The 22,578-nt window shown below is 34.3% G+C and overlaps 1 protein-coding gene and 1 long non-coding RNA gene across 3 annotated transcripts in view; one reads left to right on the forward strand and one right to left on the reverse strand.

The window, feature by feature from the left end:
• LOC149804337 (papilin-like) overlaps nucleotides 1-22,578 on the forward strand; it is a 469,456-nt gene that overhangs the window by 315,892 nt on the left and 130,986 nt on the right. For both annotated transcript variants that reach the window (XM_089939015.1, XM_089939025.1), the window contains exons 14-16: nucleotides 8,703-8,876; nucleotides 16,098-16,222; nucleotides 21,749-21,794. In XM_089939015.1, coding sequence (XP_089795141.1) covers nucleotides 8,703-8,876; nucleotides 16,098-16,222; nucleotides 21,749-21,794 — 345 coding nt within the window. The remainder of the gene's footprint in view (nucleotides 1-8,702; nucleotides 8,877-16,097; nucleotides 16,223-21,748; nucleotides 21,795-22,578) is intronic.
• LOC149804338 (uncharacterized) lies at nucleotides 699-15,486 on the reverse strand. Its single transcript, XR_016415484.1, has 3 exons — nucleotides 15,366-15,486; nucleotides 1,854-1,934; nucleotides 699-1,499 (listed from the first exon to the last, which is right to left on the reverse strand). It is a non-coding gene; the product is annotated as an uncharacterized LOC149804338 (long non-coding RNA).

A 22,578-nucleotide genomic window follows, 5' to 3' on the forward strand; every position in this document is an offset into this window, starting at 1 on the left:
TGAAATACATGAGTGAGGTCGAAAAGGTCCATATTTTTGGATAGGTATAATAAAACAACACATAGGAATATCATTCACTTAAACTGACAAGTTAATGAAAATTCATAGAATAAAATGTTGATGCACCCCACCCCTCAAATTTATACATGCATTTTTCATGTCCGAAGGCCATTTTTGAGAACATGTGGTGCTCACATTGCAAACACAAGTAATTTCCCTGGGTGATAATTTTGAAAAACATTGTGGACTTAAAAGTATAATGCTATTCAAAATATTTTTCATACAATCAATTTTTGAGATAATCTAGTTGCCTTGAACCAACATGTCTACTGCTATAAGTAGCTAGCTCTGCTTCCTAGCCAACTATTGGTATTTCACTGGCTACATACTGTACAGTGACTACATGAGGTGTACATACCTAGCCAACTATTGGTATTTCACTGGCTACATACTATGCAATGACTACATGAGGTGTGCATGCCTAACATCACTTTCAAGAACAACACAAGCCGGAAAGACCAAATTTACAAATATGTCCATATCTTTAAGTACTACACATAATAGCTCATTAAGTCACACCATACCCTTAAGTTAATAAATTTGCCAAGGGCCAAACTGTCCCATGCCACCTTTACATAAAATATGTTTCAACATTTTTGAGAATGACTGCTTAATCAGATATAAAACCCCAAACCAGATTTTAACACTGCTGTTCTTTATTTCGTCTTCATAACCACATTTTCTGCAAATAGATCATAAGTCTGTAGGCAGAGTGCAGGTTATTCGGAATTGAGAAAAAGAAGGAAAAAAAACAAAGAGTTGAATCATTGTATGCTACTGGCAGAAAACAAGACTAAATTATGTTATTAATAATAATAACAATAATGACCTTATTTAAAGAAGGTAACACAATTAGCTAAGAACTAATCTACCTTGAGGCCCTCATACAAAGGAATTTATTTATTTTAGCTGCATCTCTGAAGCCACTGGATATATTGGGTTTGGAAGAAGGAAATAGAGAGGGCATTAACCAAAAAAGTTAATTTAGTCTGTTACTGGATGATTTAATTCCATCTTTTGCTTGAATTTGGATTGGTACATATCCATATTCCATATTTACCAATTAGGCCTGATAAGAACCACTGCGGTTATTTTTTCAAATATCACATCATGGTGGAATAGGTGCCGAGTGTCATCACACTTACTTCAGGGTTGTGTACCTTCTGGGTAACTCCTTCACCAATTTTGAAAGTACTTGCACCTTCAAAGATTTGTTAAGAATTCACCTTATATACTGCTGTAAGAACATTGATATATACATGTAGTTATCTGGCTTGACTACACCTTGATGTTTAGTATCATGCATTTCTGGCACCTTAAGCCTTCAGACACAATATATGGTGTACTTTCATGTGGCAAACCTTCAGTGCACCTTCACTTGTGAATCTTCTGCTTGCACATTCTGCTGTGGTCATCATCAGTGCTTCATTGCACACCTTCTGGAATAAATATAATGTCAATTACATTGGTCTCAAATGCTAAGAGTTCAAATCTGTCTACTTAACAAATTATCCAATTAATTCTTTTGCAGTTTCTTTACACCTACTTTATGTTATTTCAAATTGTGCTTAAATATATTTATTTACAGATTCAAATCATATCTACCGGTATATGTATTAGCAACTGCCAGTTGCCTTAACAAAATGTTACAGGTTCTGTTTCATTGTCTCTTCTGTTATGACCAGAGATAACCTTGACATGTAACATCGTTTGAGTCTTATATGCTGATGAGAATTTACAATATGGTTGGGACTAATATAGTGATATGCATATTGACTAATCTTTGTACTCACCCTATACCAGTATTTGAAAAAGTTATGCACTTTTGTGTTTCTAAACTCATCTCCATCATAGATAGGGGTAAGGGTGGGATGCTGGAAAGGTGAAATACACTGATGTTAGCAAATTACTAAGCATTCTTATGGTCCCCTCTGTTTATCAACAGATTATGCAGAATCCAATACATGTATAGATGGCATTTTATTATTACTTTTAGACTTTCTACAAACTAGTCAGTTTTCAGTTGTTTTGGAAGATATAACAGCTAATTTGTTCTCTAAACCAGTCCATTTTCAGACTTTTGGAAGGTATAACAGTTAACCAGTCAACTGCTGTTGCTAGAATGAATGTGTAGGTGGTAATTCTAGTGGCCTTCATAAAAAGGTCAAGTTTTGATCAAAGGGTGTGGGAGGAGCCTGTTTAATAACACATAAGTGCTTCTTTAATCTACTACAATGAAAGCCAATTTAAGAATACAAAATGTTACATATTTAAGTAGGGTAGAAATGATTGCAAACAGCCTTGACCTGGAGTCCTCACAATGTTATTATAAACTGAATACAGTATAAAATGCCTTCTATTACAAGAGGCTCCAAAGGAAATGCCTTCAGATTTATAATCTATGCAAAATATGTTATTATTTTTAAATATAATGTGTATTAATTCAAAGGTAAGAAGAAAAAACAAGGCTTATCACCAGGTCTCTATCCCTAGTGCTATCATCTCTGCAGGTTTTGCATTTTGTTTTGTTCATTTATTATCAAGAATATGATATAAATGTTTTTGAAGGTGGGATATGTCTTGGATCAATGGTTAGGGCACTGAAAATGAGAATGAAATGGTGTTGGCTCAAATTGTTGTTGTTGTTGTTGTGGGGTTTAACGCCATTTTTCAGCACGATAGGCTATACATGGCGGCCAGTATTAATGGTGGAGGAAGAACCCGGAAAACCCTGGAAAGAACCACCGACCCACGAGAAGCTACTGGCAGGCTCAAATTGTACCATGGAATTTGCCCTGGTTGACTACCATGTTGTGTTTTTAAGCAAAGCACCTTAGTCCAATTTCCTTGGCACTACATTACCTACTTGCATTGTATGATAAAACACCAAACCAAGCCAAATGCTTCTGGTAGCAGCTGTGACAGAAGCGGTGTCAGACAAGCTGACAACCCTTGAGAAGCTACTGGCAAGCTTTCTCACATATCCACATTGGCCGAATCCGAGACTCGAACCCATGCAGACAGAGGTGAGATGGCAGTGATCCGTAACGGAGAGCGCTTTAGACCACTTGGCCACTCGGGGCCCCCTCAGACAGGACAATACTACTTTATTCTGACTGTGGACAAAAATGTTGCATTATGTCAGGGGAAAATATTACTATATTCTAACTAGGGAAATAATAGCTATATTCTGGCAGGGAACAGTATTACTGTATTCAGACTGGGGACAATATTACTGTATTCTGGCTGGGGACAAAATTGCTGAATTCAGGAAGGGGGTACTATTACTGTATTCAGACTGGGGACAATATCAATGTATATTAACTGGTGACAAAATTGTTGTATTCAGACAGATGACAATATTACTGTATTCTGACTGGGGACAAAATTGCTGAATTCAGACAGGACAATATTACTGTATTCTGACTGGGGACAAAGTTGCTGCATTCAGACAGGGGACAATATTACTGTAGTCAGACTGGAGACAATATCATTGTATTCTGACAGGGGACAAAATTGCTGTATTCAGACAGGACAATATTACTGGGGCCCCGAGTGGCCGAGTGGTCTAAAGCGCTCTTCGTTACGGATCACTGCCATCTCACCTCTGTCTGCGGCGGTTCGAGTCTAAGATTCAGCCAATGTGGGCATGTGAGAAAGCTTGCCAGCAGCTTCTCGTGGGTCAGTGGTTCTTTCCGGGGTTTTCCGGGTTCTTCCTCCACCATTAATACTGGCCGCCATGTATAGCCTATCGTGCTGAAAAATGGCGTTAACCCCACAACAACATTACTGTATTCTGAATGGGGACACAATTTCTGTATTCTGACAGGGTACAAAATTGTTTTATTCTGATGGGGAAAATATTACTGTATTTAGACTGTAGTCAAAATTGCTGTATTCTGACAGCGGACAATATTACTGTATTCAGACATGGGACAATATTACCATATTCTAAATGGGGACAGTATTGATTTATTCAGACAGGGGACAATATTGCTAAATTCAGACAGGGGACAATATTGCTAAATTCAGACAGGGGAAAATATCAGTTTTTTGACTGGGGACAAAATTGCCATATTCAGACATGGGACAATATTAATGTATTCATACTGGGGACAATATTACTATATTTAGACTGGGGACAATATTGCTAAATTGAGACTGGAACCTATGCCTTAGTTCTACACCCACTTCCCAGTCATCTCGCTTTTAAGAGGGTGGCTGCTGGGGACAGTGACATGTTAGTTGCAACCTCCTTATATATTTATTTTCCATGATTGATGGCTTTTATCTATAGGTGAGAGCATTGAAATATACATTTGTGAATTGTACATAAATTGAATGAATCTGATTAAATACTCCCATTTGCCTAAATTATAGACTATATTTGTTACCTGTGTTGAAAATACAATGTCAGAACTGGCTCGGTTTCAGACAAGCAAATATTTAGACAGAAAAGCAGTTGTTGAGCAAGTTACCAGTCTTTGAAAATTGCTGTGTTTTTGGACTGCCAGCTGGACATCATGGTTTTTGTGTTTTTTAGAAAAAAAACCAGCAGGATACTCAAGAGAAAACCATTAACCATGTATGCGATATCACTAAATCTTACACATGCCAGTATTCAGAACTGGAACTGTGATCAGAAAGATGGCATGGAACCATTCAGGAATGGATAAAATGAAGAGAAAAAACAGGTGGACTTATCTCTTGCTTCTTGGTTTGCCTTATGGTCAGATTACAAAACTCATGTCCTGCTTGATGTCAGATGATGATTGAGTTACTGCTGTTGTAGCCATTGACATAAATTCTGTTTAAAGGAAAAATCCATCTTGTATTTTATTTATTATATATAGTTTATAGGAAACATGTTTTATATAATCTCCACACCAGAACAAAATTTTATATTTCTATGAAATAAATCTCTTGAAAGGATTGTATTATTACCATTACTGTCCAGGCCACCATTAGAGAATGTCCATGACATCACAAAGCCAGTGTATGATCTATAAGTTTTCAGGTTATAGTTCCAGAGGTCACAACATCATCTTTTAAGTTTTAAATGGGTCATAAATTGTGATAGCTTACAGAAAGTTGTGTTCTTGTCAAAGAAAGTTACAGTTAAATTAATAGCAGCATAGTTTAAGGTATAGAGTAGTTATAGAATTTTGTCATGAAAATATGGATTTTATCATTGTGACACACACACACACACACACACACACACACACACAGACACACAAACACACACACACACACAGAGAGAGAGAGAGCTCTGGCAGTGATACACTGTAGTGAGACTGTCTTTTGATGAAGTCCATTATCATTATGATTTTTTAAATCTTAATGAAATGGGGGTTCATGACTTCTGGCCTTAAACAGAACCATGTTATGATGAATAATCTTATAGCGAGGGAGTTCTATATCTCTTTTGTGGAATATCTTCATGAAACTTGATGTACTTTTGTATCATGACTAAGACACAGTGTTCTGTAAAGTTGAGGTCTGTCTTATTAGTTTGTTATGAGTTATCCCCCATTTTTGTTCTTTTGGCATAGGATGTTGGTCACCACAGTGGCCATCTTGAAAATTTTACCACCACTTCTTTAGAATGTGTAGTCTTATCAACATGAGGATTTCACCAGAAGATTTCTTATGATATCTAGTTTATCCTTAATGAAAATGGGCAGCCATTTTGAAAATCTGTTTATTGCTTGAATGGAAAGTCATGTCGACATGATATTCCACCAGAATACTACTTATGGTGAATCTGAGTTACAATGCAGTTGCCATTTATGTCCATATTGAAAAATCTTGCTATCACTGCTCCTTCTGAATGGATATTCATTACAAGATGGGGCCTCACCAAAAGATGCCCATATGACATTCAAAATGGCCACCATGGCAAACATCTTGAACTTATTTTATTACTATTTCTACCTTAACAGAAAGTCATATGGACATGGGATTTCATGAGAAGACTTCTTATGGTGTCTACTTTTAAATGAAAATGATACCAATCCAACATTAAATACCATGAACATCTTGAAAATCTTGCTATTTTTCACGAATAAACATTCTCATTTTGGTTTCATATAAATTTCTTTTGGCCATTTAAATGTCAGTTTTTTTCAAGGATCTCTTGTTGCAAACTAACCATCCATACAGCACACTCTTCTCTCATTAATATCTCCAAAACAATTTGACATCTATGCATTTGTACAATGATGAGAGTCTGTGCCCCATAACAGATTTGGCTTTGTCCAATTTTTATGTTTATTTACTTCATATGTTCTTAACCCGATCGAAGTATGCTGTTGAACCAATACTAGACAATCTGCCTTGTACAAGAATGGACTGTCTGGTGTGCATTATAAGAGTTATCCCTATTTAAGAAAATAAAAATTGTTCATCAATGATAATAACAATAATAATAAGAAAGACTTTATTGGAGAGTGTAGGCCTAACTCAATTAGTCACAGGTCTAATCTACCTTGAGGCCTAACTCAATTAGTCACAGGTCTAATCTACCTTGAGGCCTTCTATACCACATCAGGGCTTTCCATTAGTTGTAGGGTGAGTTGCCAAAGTAGGCAGGGGGTTGAGGACCTCCTCCAACAGGAATACAGTTTTTTTTTTTTAAAGTACTAGGTATAAAATAAAAGCATCCTGTTAAATCAACTGGCTCCTAGCTGATAAGGAAAGCCCTTGTTATGTATTATATATGCAGTGTAAACAACACAATGTGATGAATTTGGCTTGACACTAGAGAATTAAGTGACTATAAAAAAGTATAAAGCATGGAACACATGTACAAGCATCTGTGAACATATAAAATTATATAAAATACAAAATATCATCATGTATTGAAAAATTCATATGTGATCACAAATTTGACAGTTCCTATTTTCCAAACCATTTGAGGTACCTTCATAAAACTTGGTACGCATTTGTATCATGACAAGAGGTAATGTTACTCATAAGAATTGACTTTGTCAGAGTCTTACTTTCTTGCAGAGCATGGTGGTGGTGGTGGTGTGTGTGTGTCCATGCATATGTGTTTGTGTGTTTCATAAGGACTTGCTTAATGACAAATCTAGTTTGGGTAAATTGTGTTCAGTCATTGTTATAAGAGAACAAAAACAGACTCAACACGTGTATGTACATACTGGAAGAATTGGCTCCATTTGTCATTGTTGCGTGTCTTCACATTAGAGATTCATTCTCAATTCAAATATGATGACAAATATAATGCATGTAACAACATGCATGCCACAAAGTGAGGTGGTAATGAGACAACATTAATGCCACAAAGTGAAGTGGCAATGAGACAACATGCATGCCTGATTTAACCCACAAAGTGAGGTGGTAAAGAGACAATATGCATGCCACAAAGTTAGGTGGTAAAGAGACAACATGCATGCCACAAAGTGAGGTGGTAATGAGACAACATGAATGCCACAAAGTGAGGTGGTAATGAGACAACATGCATGCCTAATTTAACCCACAAAGTGAGATGGTAAAGAGACAACATGCATGCCACAAAGTGAGATGGTAATGAGACAACATGAATACCACAAAGTGAAGTGGCAATGAGACAACATGCATGTCTGATGTAACCCACAAAGTGAGGTGGTAAAGAGACAACATGCATGCCACAAAGTGGGGTGGTAATGAAACAACATGCATGCCTAATTTAACCCACAAAGTGACATGCTAATGAGACTGCAGGGATGCATTGATTTAATCCACAAAGTAAGATGGTAATTAGACAATATACTTGCCCAATTTAATCCACAAAGTGAAGTAGTAACAAGACAAGAAGAATGCAGTAGTGTTTCCAAGAAAATTGTGATATTCTAGATGGCTTTTAGAGGCACTGTTACCCTCCTATGTTACATGCTAGCTGGCACCAGTTAGAAGTCATATGTATGTAGATATGTGAGTTTGGACTAAAAGAGGAGTGTATGCTTATTGGGTACACTAATATTTTGTATTTTTTATTCAGAGTGTAAGCCATTTTTCAGAGTTTATTTTTATTTTTATTTTTTTAATATGAACAGTTTGTATCTAATAAACATGGCCAGACTGTACATGGATTGATGGGATGTATCAGTTTTTCAAAACTCAATGGCCAGACTGTACATGGATTGATGGGATGTATCAGTTTTTCAAAACTCAATGGCCAGACTGTACATGGATTGATGGGATGTATCAGTTTTCAAAACTCAATGGCCAGACTGTACATGGATTGATGGGATGTATCAGTTTTTCAAAACTCAATGGCCAGACTGTACATGGATTGATGGGATGTATCAGTTTTTCAAAACTCAATGGCCAGACTGTACATGGATTGATGGGATGTATCAGTTTTTCAAAACTCAATGGCCAGACTGTACATGGATTGATGGGATGTATCAGTTTTCAAAACTCAATGGCCAGACTGTACATGGATTGATGGGATGTATCAGTTTTTCAAAACTCAATGGCCAGACTGTACATGGATTGATGGGATGTATCAGTTTTTCAAAACTCAATGGCCAGACTGTACATGGATTGATGGAATGTATCAGTTTTTCAAAACTCCATGGCCATGGATTGATGTAATGTATCAATATTTTTAACGCTTCATTTTCTTCTCTCAGATATTTGTGACCTTCCCGCAGTTGTTGGACCCTGCCGTGCAGCTCATATTCGCTGGTATTTTGAAGTAAAAGAGAAGAAATGCAAGAATTTTACATATGGAGGATGTGGCGGAAATGATAACAGATTTCGCACAGAAGCTGAATGTGAGAGAAGGTGCTCCTCTGTAGTTCTAGGTGAGTGTAACATAGCACCACAGTTAACAAATAAGTAAAAATGAGGATTTTTCGTTGGCTGCCATATTTCATCTTGTTCTTATAGATGGGGGAGATAAGCAGAACTTTCTTGTGGCAATATGTATATGGTTAATGGCACATAAGTACAATCCTGGCTATCTAGTGTAGAGTAGGCTTAGGTATTCCAAAAAGGAAAATAAAAAACAAAGATGAAGGGCAAAAAGAGTAAAGTAATTTGAGATATACCCTGCACTCTTTTAAAAGTTCAAAGCCTTTTTAGATAAAATATCATTATGGTAGGCATACTGGTATATTTTTAGATAGAACATCATTATGGTAGGCATGCCAGTATGTATGTAAGTTATTCAGTAAAACTCTTTTTCCTCCTTAAATTTGCAAAATTATGATGCTTAAACTTAAAATTTTATAATTTCAATTAAAATTTCAAAACTTTTTTGCTCATCTTTAAAATGTACCATATGTACTCACTTACAAGTTGTCATAAATCCAACTGCAAAATGTACATTATACAAAAGCAGATCTGGGTTTGTGCAGTTTGTTTGGAGTAATCAGTGGAACAGATAATGTAGATCCTGATCTTCAGGCACATTATGCTACGACAGATTGTGATCATTGCTGTTTGCACTTTGACTTGACTTATAAGCAAGCATATTTGGTAGAAATGAGTTTTTCTACATCCTCTAGCATTGTCATTAGCACACATCAAAGCTATTGTACATCCTCTAGCATTGTCATTAGTACACATCAAAGCTATTGTACATCCTCTAGCATTGTCATTAGTACACATCAAAGCTATTGTACATCCTCTAGCATTGTCATTTGTACACATCAAAGCTATTGTGCATCCTCTAGCATTGTCATTAGTACACATCAAAGGTATTGTACATCCTCTAGCATTGTCATTTGTACACATCAAAGGTATTGTACATCCTCTAGCATTGTCATTTGTACACATCAAAGCTATTGTACATCCTCTAACATTGTCATTTGTACACATCAAAGCTATTGTACATCCTCTACCATTGTCATTTGTACACATCAAAGCTATTGTACATCCACTAGCATTGTCATTTGTACACATCAAAGCTATTGTACATCCTCTAACATTGTCATTAGTACACATCAAAGCTATTGTACATCCTCTAGCATTGTCATTTGTACACATCAAAGGTATTGTACGTCCTCTAGCATTGTCATTAGTACACATCAAAGGTATTGTACATCCTCTAACATTGTCATTTGTACACATCAAAGCTATTGTACATCCTCTAACATTGTCATTTGTACACATCAAAGCTATTGTACATCCTCTAGCATTGTCATTTGTACACATCAAAGCTATTGTACATCCTCTAACATTGTCATTTGTACACATCAAAGCTATTGTACATCCTCTAACATTGTCATTTGTACACATCAAAGCTATTGTACATCCTCTAGCATTGTCATTTGTACACATCAAAGCTATTGTACATCCTCTAACATTGTCATTTGTACACATCAAAGCTATTGTACATCCTCTAGCATTGTCATTTGTACACATCAAAGCATACACATATTTACACTCTCACTGATTGTCAACCATTTTGTTTTATTGAGGTCTATGGCAACAGGTTAGAGTGGTTTCATATAACCTAATCCCTGGGAGGGAGCTGATAGGACTAACTTTTACATACCATAATCCAAATAAATGAAGATTCCAATTTTACTGACGCTATATTTTCTAAATTGTAGTCTTATTACAAATAATTTTGGGACACCATGCAAGTTGTTATTTTTAAGCTGACATTAAAGCTGTCAGGTCATGAAACCACTCTGAAACCCTAAGTTTTGTTTCGAATAACTGAAGGTGGTTTTGATAAGCAGCACTAAAACACACTTCACAACTCAGGATTAGGCACTTCCCAAAACGAAGCAAGTCGTAAGTTTGTTAAAGGTAACGATCAAGAAAAAACAACCTTTCATCTTAGGATAAATAGCTAAATTAATTCAAAAATTACTTTTGTAATGGTATAAGATCATCAGTATACATCAATCTGACACGATTGCAGGTTTCTTTTATTTTTATTCTTGGAGAGCATATAAAGAGAGACAAACCAGTCATGTATATCAAAACAGAAAATTGTTGTGTACCATAAATTGAAACCATTAACAAGTATTGCTAATGAATTTATTATGATTTGCTCTATAAAAAAAATTATGAATAGTTTGTTAAGTTTTTTGCATTTAGCTCAAGTTTTTTTTGCACTCTGTATTCATACTGTATTAATACTGTATTCATACTGTTATAGTGTTTTGGAAACCACAAAATGTGGTGAATGGATGCATCTTGACTAAATCAACATCCCAAAAGTAGGTTATTGTAGATGATATTTTCCGATTCACTGTCCCTGGTGAAATTTTATGGTTCAGGATTATTTCTTAAGCTCTGTTCATACTAAAAATTGGTCGTTAAATTGATGATGACTTTGTTGAAATACTAAAAATTGGTCGTTAAATTGATGATGACTTTGTTGAAATACTAAAAATTTGTCGTTAATTCATGATGACTTTGTTGAAATACTAAAAATTGGTCGTTAATTGATGATGACTTTGTTGAAATACTAAAAATTGGTCGTTAAATTGATGATGACTTTGTTGAAATTTTGTATTAAAGTTCATTTATTAGGTGCAGTTCATGATTCAATCATGAAGCTTGATAATTGGATGCACCTGTTTTACTAGTACACCATTATCCCCAAAGATCACTGTGACTATATTTGTATGCTTCACTAAGATGGGTTAAGTATTCATGTTTATGATCTCATGGATTCTTCCTAGCCTACTAAGATTGCTCTTCTACCAGTACAGTTGTAAATACATGTACGAATAAATATGTTTATTCAAAGATAAACTTTCCATATTTACATCTATATATTATATATCGTAATAGATTACCCTCAAGAGGCTGAGTGTGTATTGTAAAAGTTTAATGAGTGTCAGAATGTGGTGTGTTGACTGCATACATTCCATGTGGGGCTTCACCTGTGGTGGCTAGTCAAGGCGATTACTGATTGACATTAACCATCCGTATTCTGCTGTTTGTCATTGCAAGGTTATCGAATGCCTTTGACTAATTCACTTAGCAAAATAGCATGAGAAGCAGATTGTAAAAAAGATGACACAAAAAAAATAATGCAGAAACATCAATATCAATGTTATCAACACCTTATAATGCATGTACATTGATATCATAGAAAGAAAATATACTGTTTTGATGTTTTGTGTCTTTTCTGCCCTGTCATGTTATGTAGATAGGTAGGTATGTTTTGGTGGGTGGGTAGGTAGGTTGGTTGGTTTATTGCTTTATCAGCACATTTATTTAAATATAAAGAGGACAAGTTACAGTACTTATATTTTGTCAAATTTGAAAATGGAGCTATTGCTGTCTAAATGACTTTAGTCTAAATATATTCTCTGCATGATAATTAATGTTACAGTGGCTGCTAATAACTTCATAGACATGACATCATTGATTACACTGTGGTTATGGCAACCAAGTCGGATTGTTTCTTTTCATTGGTTTATTAAAGCACATGATTGTGTCTGATAGGAATCAAATAGCTGGGTATTGATTGACATGTATAAAGGCATGCCATATCCATACGTCAAATTTAATTGATTTCTATTACTAGAAACCCAATATGAAGCAGGAAGAAATTCCATAGCATGTAACATTTTGAACCATGGAAAGCAAATGAAAGAAAATATATTTTAAAACTTTTATCAAAAACACATTTATTGCTAATTCTTAGTAATGAACAGATTAATGAATCTGGTTTGTAATATAAACTAGTTTGTCTTAATGTCAACCATAATGAATCTCTTTATAAAAATAATTGTCTAATTTTAACCTATTTACATGCTTACTTTAACTAAAGATTAAACCAAATTTCTTTATCCATGTTAATAGAATATATCTATGATTTCAATACATGTTTGCTTTAACTTAAAATTAAAGCAAAACTGAATTTCTTTATCCATGTTAATAGAATATATCTATGATTTCAATACATGTTTGCTTTAACTTAAAATTAAAGCAAAACTGAATTTCTTTATCCATGTTAATAGAATATATCTATGATTTCAATACATGTTTGCTTTAACTTAAAATTAAAGCAAAACTGAATTTCTTTATCCATGTTAATAGAATATATCTATGATTTCAATACATGTTTGCTTTAACTTAAAATTAAAGCAAAACTGAATTTCTTTATCCATGTTAATAGAATATATCTATGATTTCAATACATGTTTGCTTTAACTTAAAATTAAAGCAAAACTGAATTTCTTTATCCATGTTAATAGAATATATCTATGATTTCAATACATGTTTGCTTTAACTTAAAATTAAAGCAAAACTGAATTTCTTTATCCATGTTAATAGAATATATCTATGATTTCAATACATGTTTGCTTTAACTTAAAATTAAAGCAAAACTGAATTTCTTTATCCATGTTAATAGAATATATCTATGATTTCAATACATGTTTGCTTTAACTTAAAATTAAAGCAAAACTGAATTTCTTTATCCATGTTAATAGAATATATCTATGATTTCAATACATGTTTGCTTTAACTTAAAATTAAAGCAAAACTGAATTTCTTTATCCATGTTAATAGAATATATCTATGATTTCAATACATGTTTGCTTTAACTTAAAATTAAAGCAAAACTGAATTTCTTTATCCATGTTAATAGAATATATCTATGATTTCAATACATGTTTGCTTTAACTTAAAATTAAAGCAAAACTGAATTTCTTTATCCATGTTAATAGAATATATCTATGATTTCAATACATGTTTGCTTTAACTTAAAATTAAAGCAAAACTGAATTTCTTTATCCATGTTAATAGAATATATCTATGATTTCAATACATGTTTGCTTTAACTTAAAATTAAAGCAAAACTGAATTTCTTTATCCATGTTAATAGAATATATCTATGATTTCAACCTTTAGACTGTTTAAATCAATGGATGTAAATTGGTTCTTTTTATGCCCTCGTTAATTGCGCATGTGCATAGAAGCAGATAGAATTTTTGGTTATAATTCAGAGGTTTAAGTTGTTTGCCTCCAAGAAAGGACATATTTTATATGATGGCAATTATTCTTATTGTGTAGTGTTTCAAAATTAAGGAAATTCATGGTTTCCTGTTCATGTATTAATTAAGTGTATGCTGTCAGTACAGTACACTGTATCTCTATGCAACCAGTCTTGGAGACTGGTTTCCTGTTTATGTATTGAATAAGTACATTCTGTCTGTCTACACTGTATCTCTATATCTCTCTGCAACCAGTCATGGAGGCTGCTGCATCACTGTTTGTGTAGAGCTAACAGTGCTTACATATTCAGCAAAAATCAGAGATACACAGAGCATTTAACTGGTAAAACATCATACATTTGATAGACATACTATACTTACAGCCCATGATATACCCACAGCATTTAACTGGTAAAACAGCATGTATTTGATAGACATAGTATACTTACAGCCCATGATATACCCACAGCATTTAACTGGTAAAACAGCATGTATTTGATAGACATACTATACTTACAGCCCATGATATACCCACAGCATTTAACTGGTAAAACAGCATGTATTTGATAGACATACTATACTTACAGCCCATGATATACCCACAGCATTTAACTGGTAAAACAGTATGCATTTGATAGACATACTATACTTACAGCCCATGATATACCCACAGCATATAACTGGTAAAACAGTATGCATTTGATAGACATACTATACTTACAGCCCATGATATACCCACAGCATTTAACTGGTAAAACAGTATGCATTTGATAGACATACTATACTTACAGCCCATGATATACCCACAGCATATAACTGGTAAAACATCATAGATATGGTACATGTAGTATATCACTTGTAATGAAATGTAATTATCACACATTAAACTAAAATGCAGCTGAACACTCAAGATGAAAAATGTGCAAGCTGGTAGCTGTCCTAAAATGTACACATATTACGAGTTATGTCAACAAGATCTTTTCCATCAGTTAATTCCGTTTGCTCAAGAATGATAAATAATCTATCCATCCGATTGTTCAGTAAAAGAAATCTAGATCTTCACTTTATAACTAACACTTACCACCTCTCAAACAAGTAAGTAATGTATTATAAATTATATTTACAAGTATTGAAGATATGTGTTGAGCAGATCCTGAAAAAGCCAAATCTATGATTGGTTTTATCAATGACTCTTTTTCATGATTTTTTTTAAATATCTGACCTAGCTACGTCAGGATGGAAAATCAGTCTGGGGTACAATTATTGATATAGAACACAAATGCAAAGTGCGTGTTGGGTATCCAAACTTCAGTTTATCAATAACTCAGTTCATTCATATAGTGTCTGACCCACATTTTAGAATAAAAAAGAACTACTAACCTGAATGATTTGGTTTGCGGGAAGGGTTATCTATGGTGACATCAGGTTCAGTGAAGTCAGTGATAAGAGTGATTTGTAACACTCTGTTCAAGTGTTGTTCACGATTACACTTGGAGATAGCTTAGAAGAATATTATGTAACCTGGCTTATCTTGTATCCCCTAAAAGATGCCCACACTAGCAACACATTTCCCAAGTCCATAATTTCATGGCCCTGAATGATAACTGGGACATATTTAATCATGTGATAATCAATAACCTTTCATATTTAATTATAACGCAAGCCCATGCTTGACGAAGAATATGTAAAAACTTGTTGTAAGCTTATTTCTTATCTCCCCCACCCCAAATGCCTTATTCTATGACAGGCCACGAAACCCCCATCCCCATATGATTTTATAAGGTGAGATCCCTGGGGTTAACATGAGACTGATACTGTACTTGTAGATGTTGAGAGAAAGGGTATTTATATAATTTGAAACATTGCTTTTGTTATCAATTTATCAAGAAACTATTGAACTTTAAAAAAAAATATTATTTGAACTTAACGCTGCTTTCATTAACCGATTATGAACTTAGATAACGTCAACAGATATTTTATCCTTATCCTTAACTTTTGAAATAAGTTAGTAGAATTATAATAAATCTTTTGTGGTCATAATATCTCACTTTTAAACCACAATATCTTGCTCAAAGTCTGTAGAAAATTATTGTGTGTCTGTTTTTGTTATAGCTCTCGGTGATGACAGGGAACCCATTAGTACCCTCTTGTGTGAGCAGTCCCGCTATGGTTGCTGTCAGGATGGTGTTACACCAGCTACTGGACCCAACAGTGAGGGGTGTCCTAAAGACTGTCAGGTATTTACCAATGTAACTAAGATTATATTTCAGACAAATTGCTGTTTGTTTCATTGTGAGTACTAAATCAAAAACATTTTTTATTTATGTCCCAGTCATATCTATCAACGGGGCATGTAGTGTCATCCTTCCTGTTTATCCTATCCTGTTATATTCAGCAAATTTTGTTTCCACTCAATAAAATAACATTTTACAGAACACTACTTACATTCTGTGCATTGACTGAATGTTGCTGATTGCTTGCATTTCAGACGAGGAAGATACCTATGGATTTGGGGATTTAAAGGTCACATTCTAGGGGACTCAAAGAAGGAACATGATTTCTACAAATTAACTAATGTCCTGTGGCAGAAACCACTACCAAACTTTCTGGATTGCTTGCATTTGAGATAAGAAAGGCAGTTATTAATTTGTTGGTCAGTAAGTCAATGGTCAAGGTCACCAAGACTGAAGAAAGAAAAAAGTCTGCAAAATAACTTGAAATGGTGGCTTAGTGTTAGAGTACCAGATTTTCAGTCTAATGGTCTTAGGTTTGTATCCTTCTGTTATCAGGTCAGGTAACTATTGTGGTGTGAACTTGGGCAAGGCATATTACTCTGATCGTCTTGTCACAAAGCTAAAATTGATGGGGTGCTGTGCTGTTAACACCAACCATCCCAATCCAGCTTGTATCAGGTTGGCATACCGTAGCTGTTTACCACACATGACCTAGAAACTTTTACCTCTGATTCAGTAAAATTTGGTTAAAGGTTCAATATTATCAAGATATTGGACAAATTTGTTTAAAAATACATATTATTTTTGCCCTCATCTTTGGAAAGATATTTTATCAGACTGCACCAAAATAAGTATGATATAAAGTTAGTGAGATAGTTGACTTAGGTTGTTTTGGTACATTACTACATAAACCTTTGTGTGATGGTCAGTTTCTAATATATATATATATATATATATATATATATATATATACTAGATGAACAATATCAGGTTCACTTGGGCCTCTTGTTTTTCATAATGTGCAAGTAATAGCAGCAAAATCATAAAATATAAATTGCTTTTTATGCATGTTTGGGTTGATAGATTATGAAGAATACCAAGAAAAAAATGCCAGTATCAGTGGTGTAGATCTGTACATAGTTGCATTGTCTTCACAAATCATGACCATAAGTTTTAAAATGTTACATCTACAAGAGGTTCTCAAAACATTTTTTGGTTGCTTTTGGCAGCATCAGTATTTGTTAAACTAATTGCCTTAAAGGTGGAAAAATGTATGGAATCCAGATTATTTAACTGACATTGTATTGGCAACCACTTACCCCTGCATGTGTCAGACAGGGGACTATTCAAAGTGCCAAAAACAAGCACCATTTTTGCCATTTTCATCTTTCAATTCTTAAGAGAAAAATATAGTGTTGGTGGCAGTGGCATTGGGGTCAGCACAGTGTTTATATAGAAGCCCATCACTTAAAAAGGCAAGACACAGCCTTGCATGGAACCTTTGTTAAATTTAAAACAGATTGAGTTTTAATAGCAGAGATGCTAGGTTTATTGACACTCAGATTTTATCAAATTACTTTGTGTGCATGTAGATATGGTTACGTGCAGACTTCTATAGAAATGGAAGCATTTTACCACTTCTTCTGTCAGCCGGTGACACTTTGGTAATGATTGATTATTTTAATATACATTGTAAAACTATATAATGCAACTTGAACTAGTTTCAAGGTATGTCAAAGAATTAATTATTTCCATGCTTTATAAAAAATTTGTCTGGCACATTGTAATATCTGTTTGGCCTAAATATTTGTCTGGCACATTGTAATATCTGTTTGGCCTAAACTGCTGGGTGGATATTCATAAAACTGAGCAGCTAAGCTACCCCTATGAGAACAGTGTCATTATTGCAAATATTTTCTGACTGAACTTCAAACACATGGTCTTAGGAGAAATACACATCATGTATATGATAGATTTGGCATCATGCCCCCTGGGTCACTGCCTGTGGAGGTGGGGTGTAAAGTACAGGGAATTTGGTTAGTGAAGAGAAATCGTGAAGGCTTGAAGACTTGTGATGGCAAGCCATTGCAGTTCTTCTAATTTGGATTTTCATCATACTGGACTGCTTCATCACGCTAAGCTACCAATGTTTATATGTAGCACACCATTTCAACCCAAGCCAATGTTATGTAGCACACCATTTCAACCAAAGAAAATGTTATGTAGCACACCATTTCAACCCAAGAAAATATTATGTTGCACACCATTTCAACCCAAGAAAATGTTATGTAGCACACCATTTCAACCCAAGCCAATGTTATATAGCACACCATTTCAACCCAAGAAAATGTTATGTAGCACACCATTTCAACCCAAGCCAATGTTATGTAGCACACCATTTCATCCCATGCCAATGTTATGTAGCACACCATTTCATCCCATGCCAATGTTATGTAGCACACCATTTCATCCCATGCCAATGTTATGTAGCACACCATTTCAAAATTTGTGTTGTAACTTGGCCAGTGAAAGGTTTGATCTGTAGTGCCATCCAATACATAAACTTTAAGTTTCTCATGAGTAAACTTATGTTGTAACTTGACACTACAAAGGTTTGATCTCATGTGCTGTACAATACATACACTTTAAGTTTTTCATGTGTATTACTTGTGTTGTAACTTGACACTACAAAAGTTTGATCCCTAGTGCCATCCAATACATAAACTTTGAGCTTCTTACATGTATTACTTAGATTATATATATTCTTTCTTAATAGTTAAAGTAAACTATGCTTGATAAAATATTTATTTTTTTATGTTTTTTAAGTTATTTTAGAAATTAATCCAGACTTTGTTTTGCATGTATGGAAGTGTTCATTATGTTGAACATATCCTTCTATACTATTCACACTATTCTGGAAAACATTTTAAAATTTAGGATGTGCCATTTCTTATTTTTAATTCACCTGTCTTGAAGGCCAAGGGAGATTCATGGTATAGGCCTGCATCCACCATGCATCATTTTTATCCACCATACACCATTTTTATCCACCATACATCATTTTTATCCACCATGTCTGCATTTGTCAGTAGCTGCCTATATCTCTGCCCTATTTCAAATAAAAAAAAGTTGGAATATGTGTTTTATCATCAAAATCTGGGATAATTTTGATAATGATGGATATTAATTTTCTTGCATCTGATTGGCTGGCTTTCTTACCAGCCTGGAGGCCATGTTTATGATCTGATTTTGATCAAAATTGGAATATATGCTTATATCATCAAGATCTGGGATATGTTTGATAATGAGTGAAATCCACAATATTAACCAGGTGATCTTCCATTGGATTGGCTGAGCTTGTTATCCCACTGGAAGCCATATTTCTCATCCATTTTTTAAAATAAAATCTGCAGTATGGGTTTATATCATCATCATTCATATCATCAAGTTCTTCATCAAGCTGTTAGGTTTATGCCCACTAAAGCACCCACTTTGGATGTTGAAGCAGCACAAGTGGGTATTTCGATGAAAGTCTGGGCTCTCACAGTTAAAACACATGAATCCTTGGAACAATAGCCTATGTCACTACTTACCATAGCCTTGCATGCCAGCCTCTTTTCAGCGGTCTTGCAAAAACATGCTTTGTCACTCACATTACACATCATAATCTAGCAATGATATGCCTTGTCACTCACATTATACATTAAAGTCCTGCAAAAACATGCATTGTCACTCACATGCAGAGCTATAGATAAGTGGCATATATATTTATTTTGTGGAAACAATTTGACTAAAAATGGATAATGAAATTTTGTGTGCATTAAACTTTTGTGGATTAGTTTAGTTTTCAGCATGTAGTCCAAGGTACGAAGCATATTGATTTTGCCATATGCACAGTTCATGTTTTATTATAGTGCATTTGATCAGTATAAACTTAGATGTTTGTAGGACAATTTCTTTGTGTTGCATGCCATGTTTAAAAAATGATAGTACTTGATGACTGTAAAAAAATGTCACTCAGAAAGAGCCATAGAATCAAATTCACCCAGAATTAGTCATGGTCACTAGGCCCTTTTAAACATTCTAAATGGCATGATTAACATCTTGATGATTTTGATCCATTCTAGTATCATAAGGTCGCAGGGAACATTTTTTAAATTGGCCCCTGTCAGATTTCATAACTTAGGCTATGGTGTGACTTTTTGAGCTATTATTGTGTAATAATTACAGATATGGATATATTTCTAAATTTGGTCATTCTGACTTGTGTTGTTCTTGAAACTGATGTGAGGCATGTTTACATCACAGAGTCACTGCACAGTATGTAGCCAGTGAAATACCAATAGTTGGCTAGGAAGTAGAGCTAGCCACTTGTAGCAGTAGACATGTTGGTTCAAGCTAAGTAGAATATTTCAAAAACTGTCTGGATGACATATATTTTGAATTGCATCAAGCTAATAATGTACACAATGTTTTTAAAAATTATCACCCAGGGAAATGGCTTGTGTTTGAACTGTGAGCATCACGTGTTCTCAAAGTTGGCTTTTGGACATGAAAAATGCATGTATAAATTTTTGGGTGGGGTGAATCAACTTTTTATTCTATGAATTCCCACTAATTTTATCAGGTCAAGTGAACAATATTCTTATATTTGGCTTTATTATACCGATTCAAAAATATGGATCTTTTTGACCTCACTCATGTATTTGATTTTCTAATGAATTTTTATGTGAGGCACATGTATGTAACATTAAATTTGTGCATTAAAACTATCTCTTGCACCCTAAGTTTATGTTCTGCAATGCTGAAAAAATAACTTATTGAACTTCAAAAAATGCAAAAAGTTCCAAGCCTGGGAGTAAAATACTAAATTCTTAACTAGAAGTCCCATTTAGAATATTTAGGAGTAAGTAAAAAGTCCAATGGGCAAGTGAAAATCTGAAATTTACTTGCCCATGGGCAAGTATGCAGTGATCAAAAAATTTTGAAGGTCTTGTGAAGGTCAGTGGTGTTGTTTTTAGTGATGTAATTGTATACTGTCTGCTTACATATGAAGCCATGCATTGTTCTTTTGAATCATGTATAAATCTGACTTACTCATAGCCAGCCCGATTATATGTTGGTTGAAACTATTCCCACATGGTTGCCCTATCATATTTAGGAGTCACATTAAAAAGTCCTTATAGGTCATCTACCATAAAGGACACCTTTATCAAGCAAACATCTGTCTTAAACAGTCACTTTTCCAAGGTCCCTTTCATCAAACTATCGTAGAAATGTATTTCTATTAAGCATGTACCTGTCTTGAAATGGTCAGTTGTTCACTTTCCATAGGTGGCTGCTTTATACAGGTTTGAGTATGTAAAATATTTTTCAGCAAACAAGGAATGATTTGCATGTTTTCGTTTTGAACATTCCTGTACCTGTCAGTCATAACATTCCTGTACCTGTCAATCATAACATTCTGTACCTGTCAATCATAAAATTCAAATAACTGTGATCAAAATCAATATTTTTTGAAACTTTCAGAAGGCCAGATATGGGTGTTGTGATGATGGAATCACTGCTGCTCAAGGTAGGTGCATACTACCCAAAATTTACTTGTTAAATACCTATGCCAGACAGGTTAACTGTATGCTGGACAGGTTAGGTTAACTGTATGTTGTACAGGTTAAATCTATGCCAGACAGTAAACATGCTTACATTGAAATGAAGTAAGGCATTGAAATGTACTTACATTGAAATGAAGTTAGCCATTGAAATGTGCTTACATTGAAATGAAGTAAGGCATTGAAATATGCTTTAATTGAAATGAAGTAAATGCAGTGAAATGTGCTTACATTGAAATGAAGTATTAAGGCATTGAAATATGCTTACATTGAAATGAAGTAAGGCATTGAAATGTGCTTACATTGAAATGAAGTAAGCCAATGAAATGTGCTTACATTGAAATGAAGTATTAAGGCATTGAAATGTGCTTACATTGAAATGAAGTAAGGCATTGAAATGTGCTTACATTGTAATGAAGTAAGCCATTGAAATGTGCTTACATTGAAATGAAGTAAATGCAGTGAAATGTGCTTACAGTGAAATGAAGTAAGGCATTGAAATGTACTTACATTGAAATGAAGTAAGGCATTGAAATGTGCTTACATTGAAATGAAGTAAGGCATTTAAATGTGCTTACATTGAAATGAAGTTAGCCACTGAAATGTGCTTACATTGAAATGAAATAAGGCATTGAAATGTGCTTACATTGAAATGAAGTAAGGCATTGAAATGTGCTTGCATTGAAATGAAGTAAGGCATTGAAATGTACTTACATTGAAATGAAATAAGGCATTGAAATGTACTTACAT

This window comes from Sinohyriopsis cumingii, chromosome 2 (genome assembly GCF_028554795.1).
Source record: "Sinohyriopsis cumingii isolate HCF-2022 chromosome 2, ASM2855479v2, whole genome shotgun sequence".
NCBI classification, from domain to species: domain Eukaryota; kingdom Metazoa; phylum Mollusca; class Bivalvia; order Unionida; family Unionidae; genus Sinohyriopsis; species Sinohyriopsis cumingii.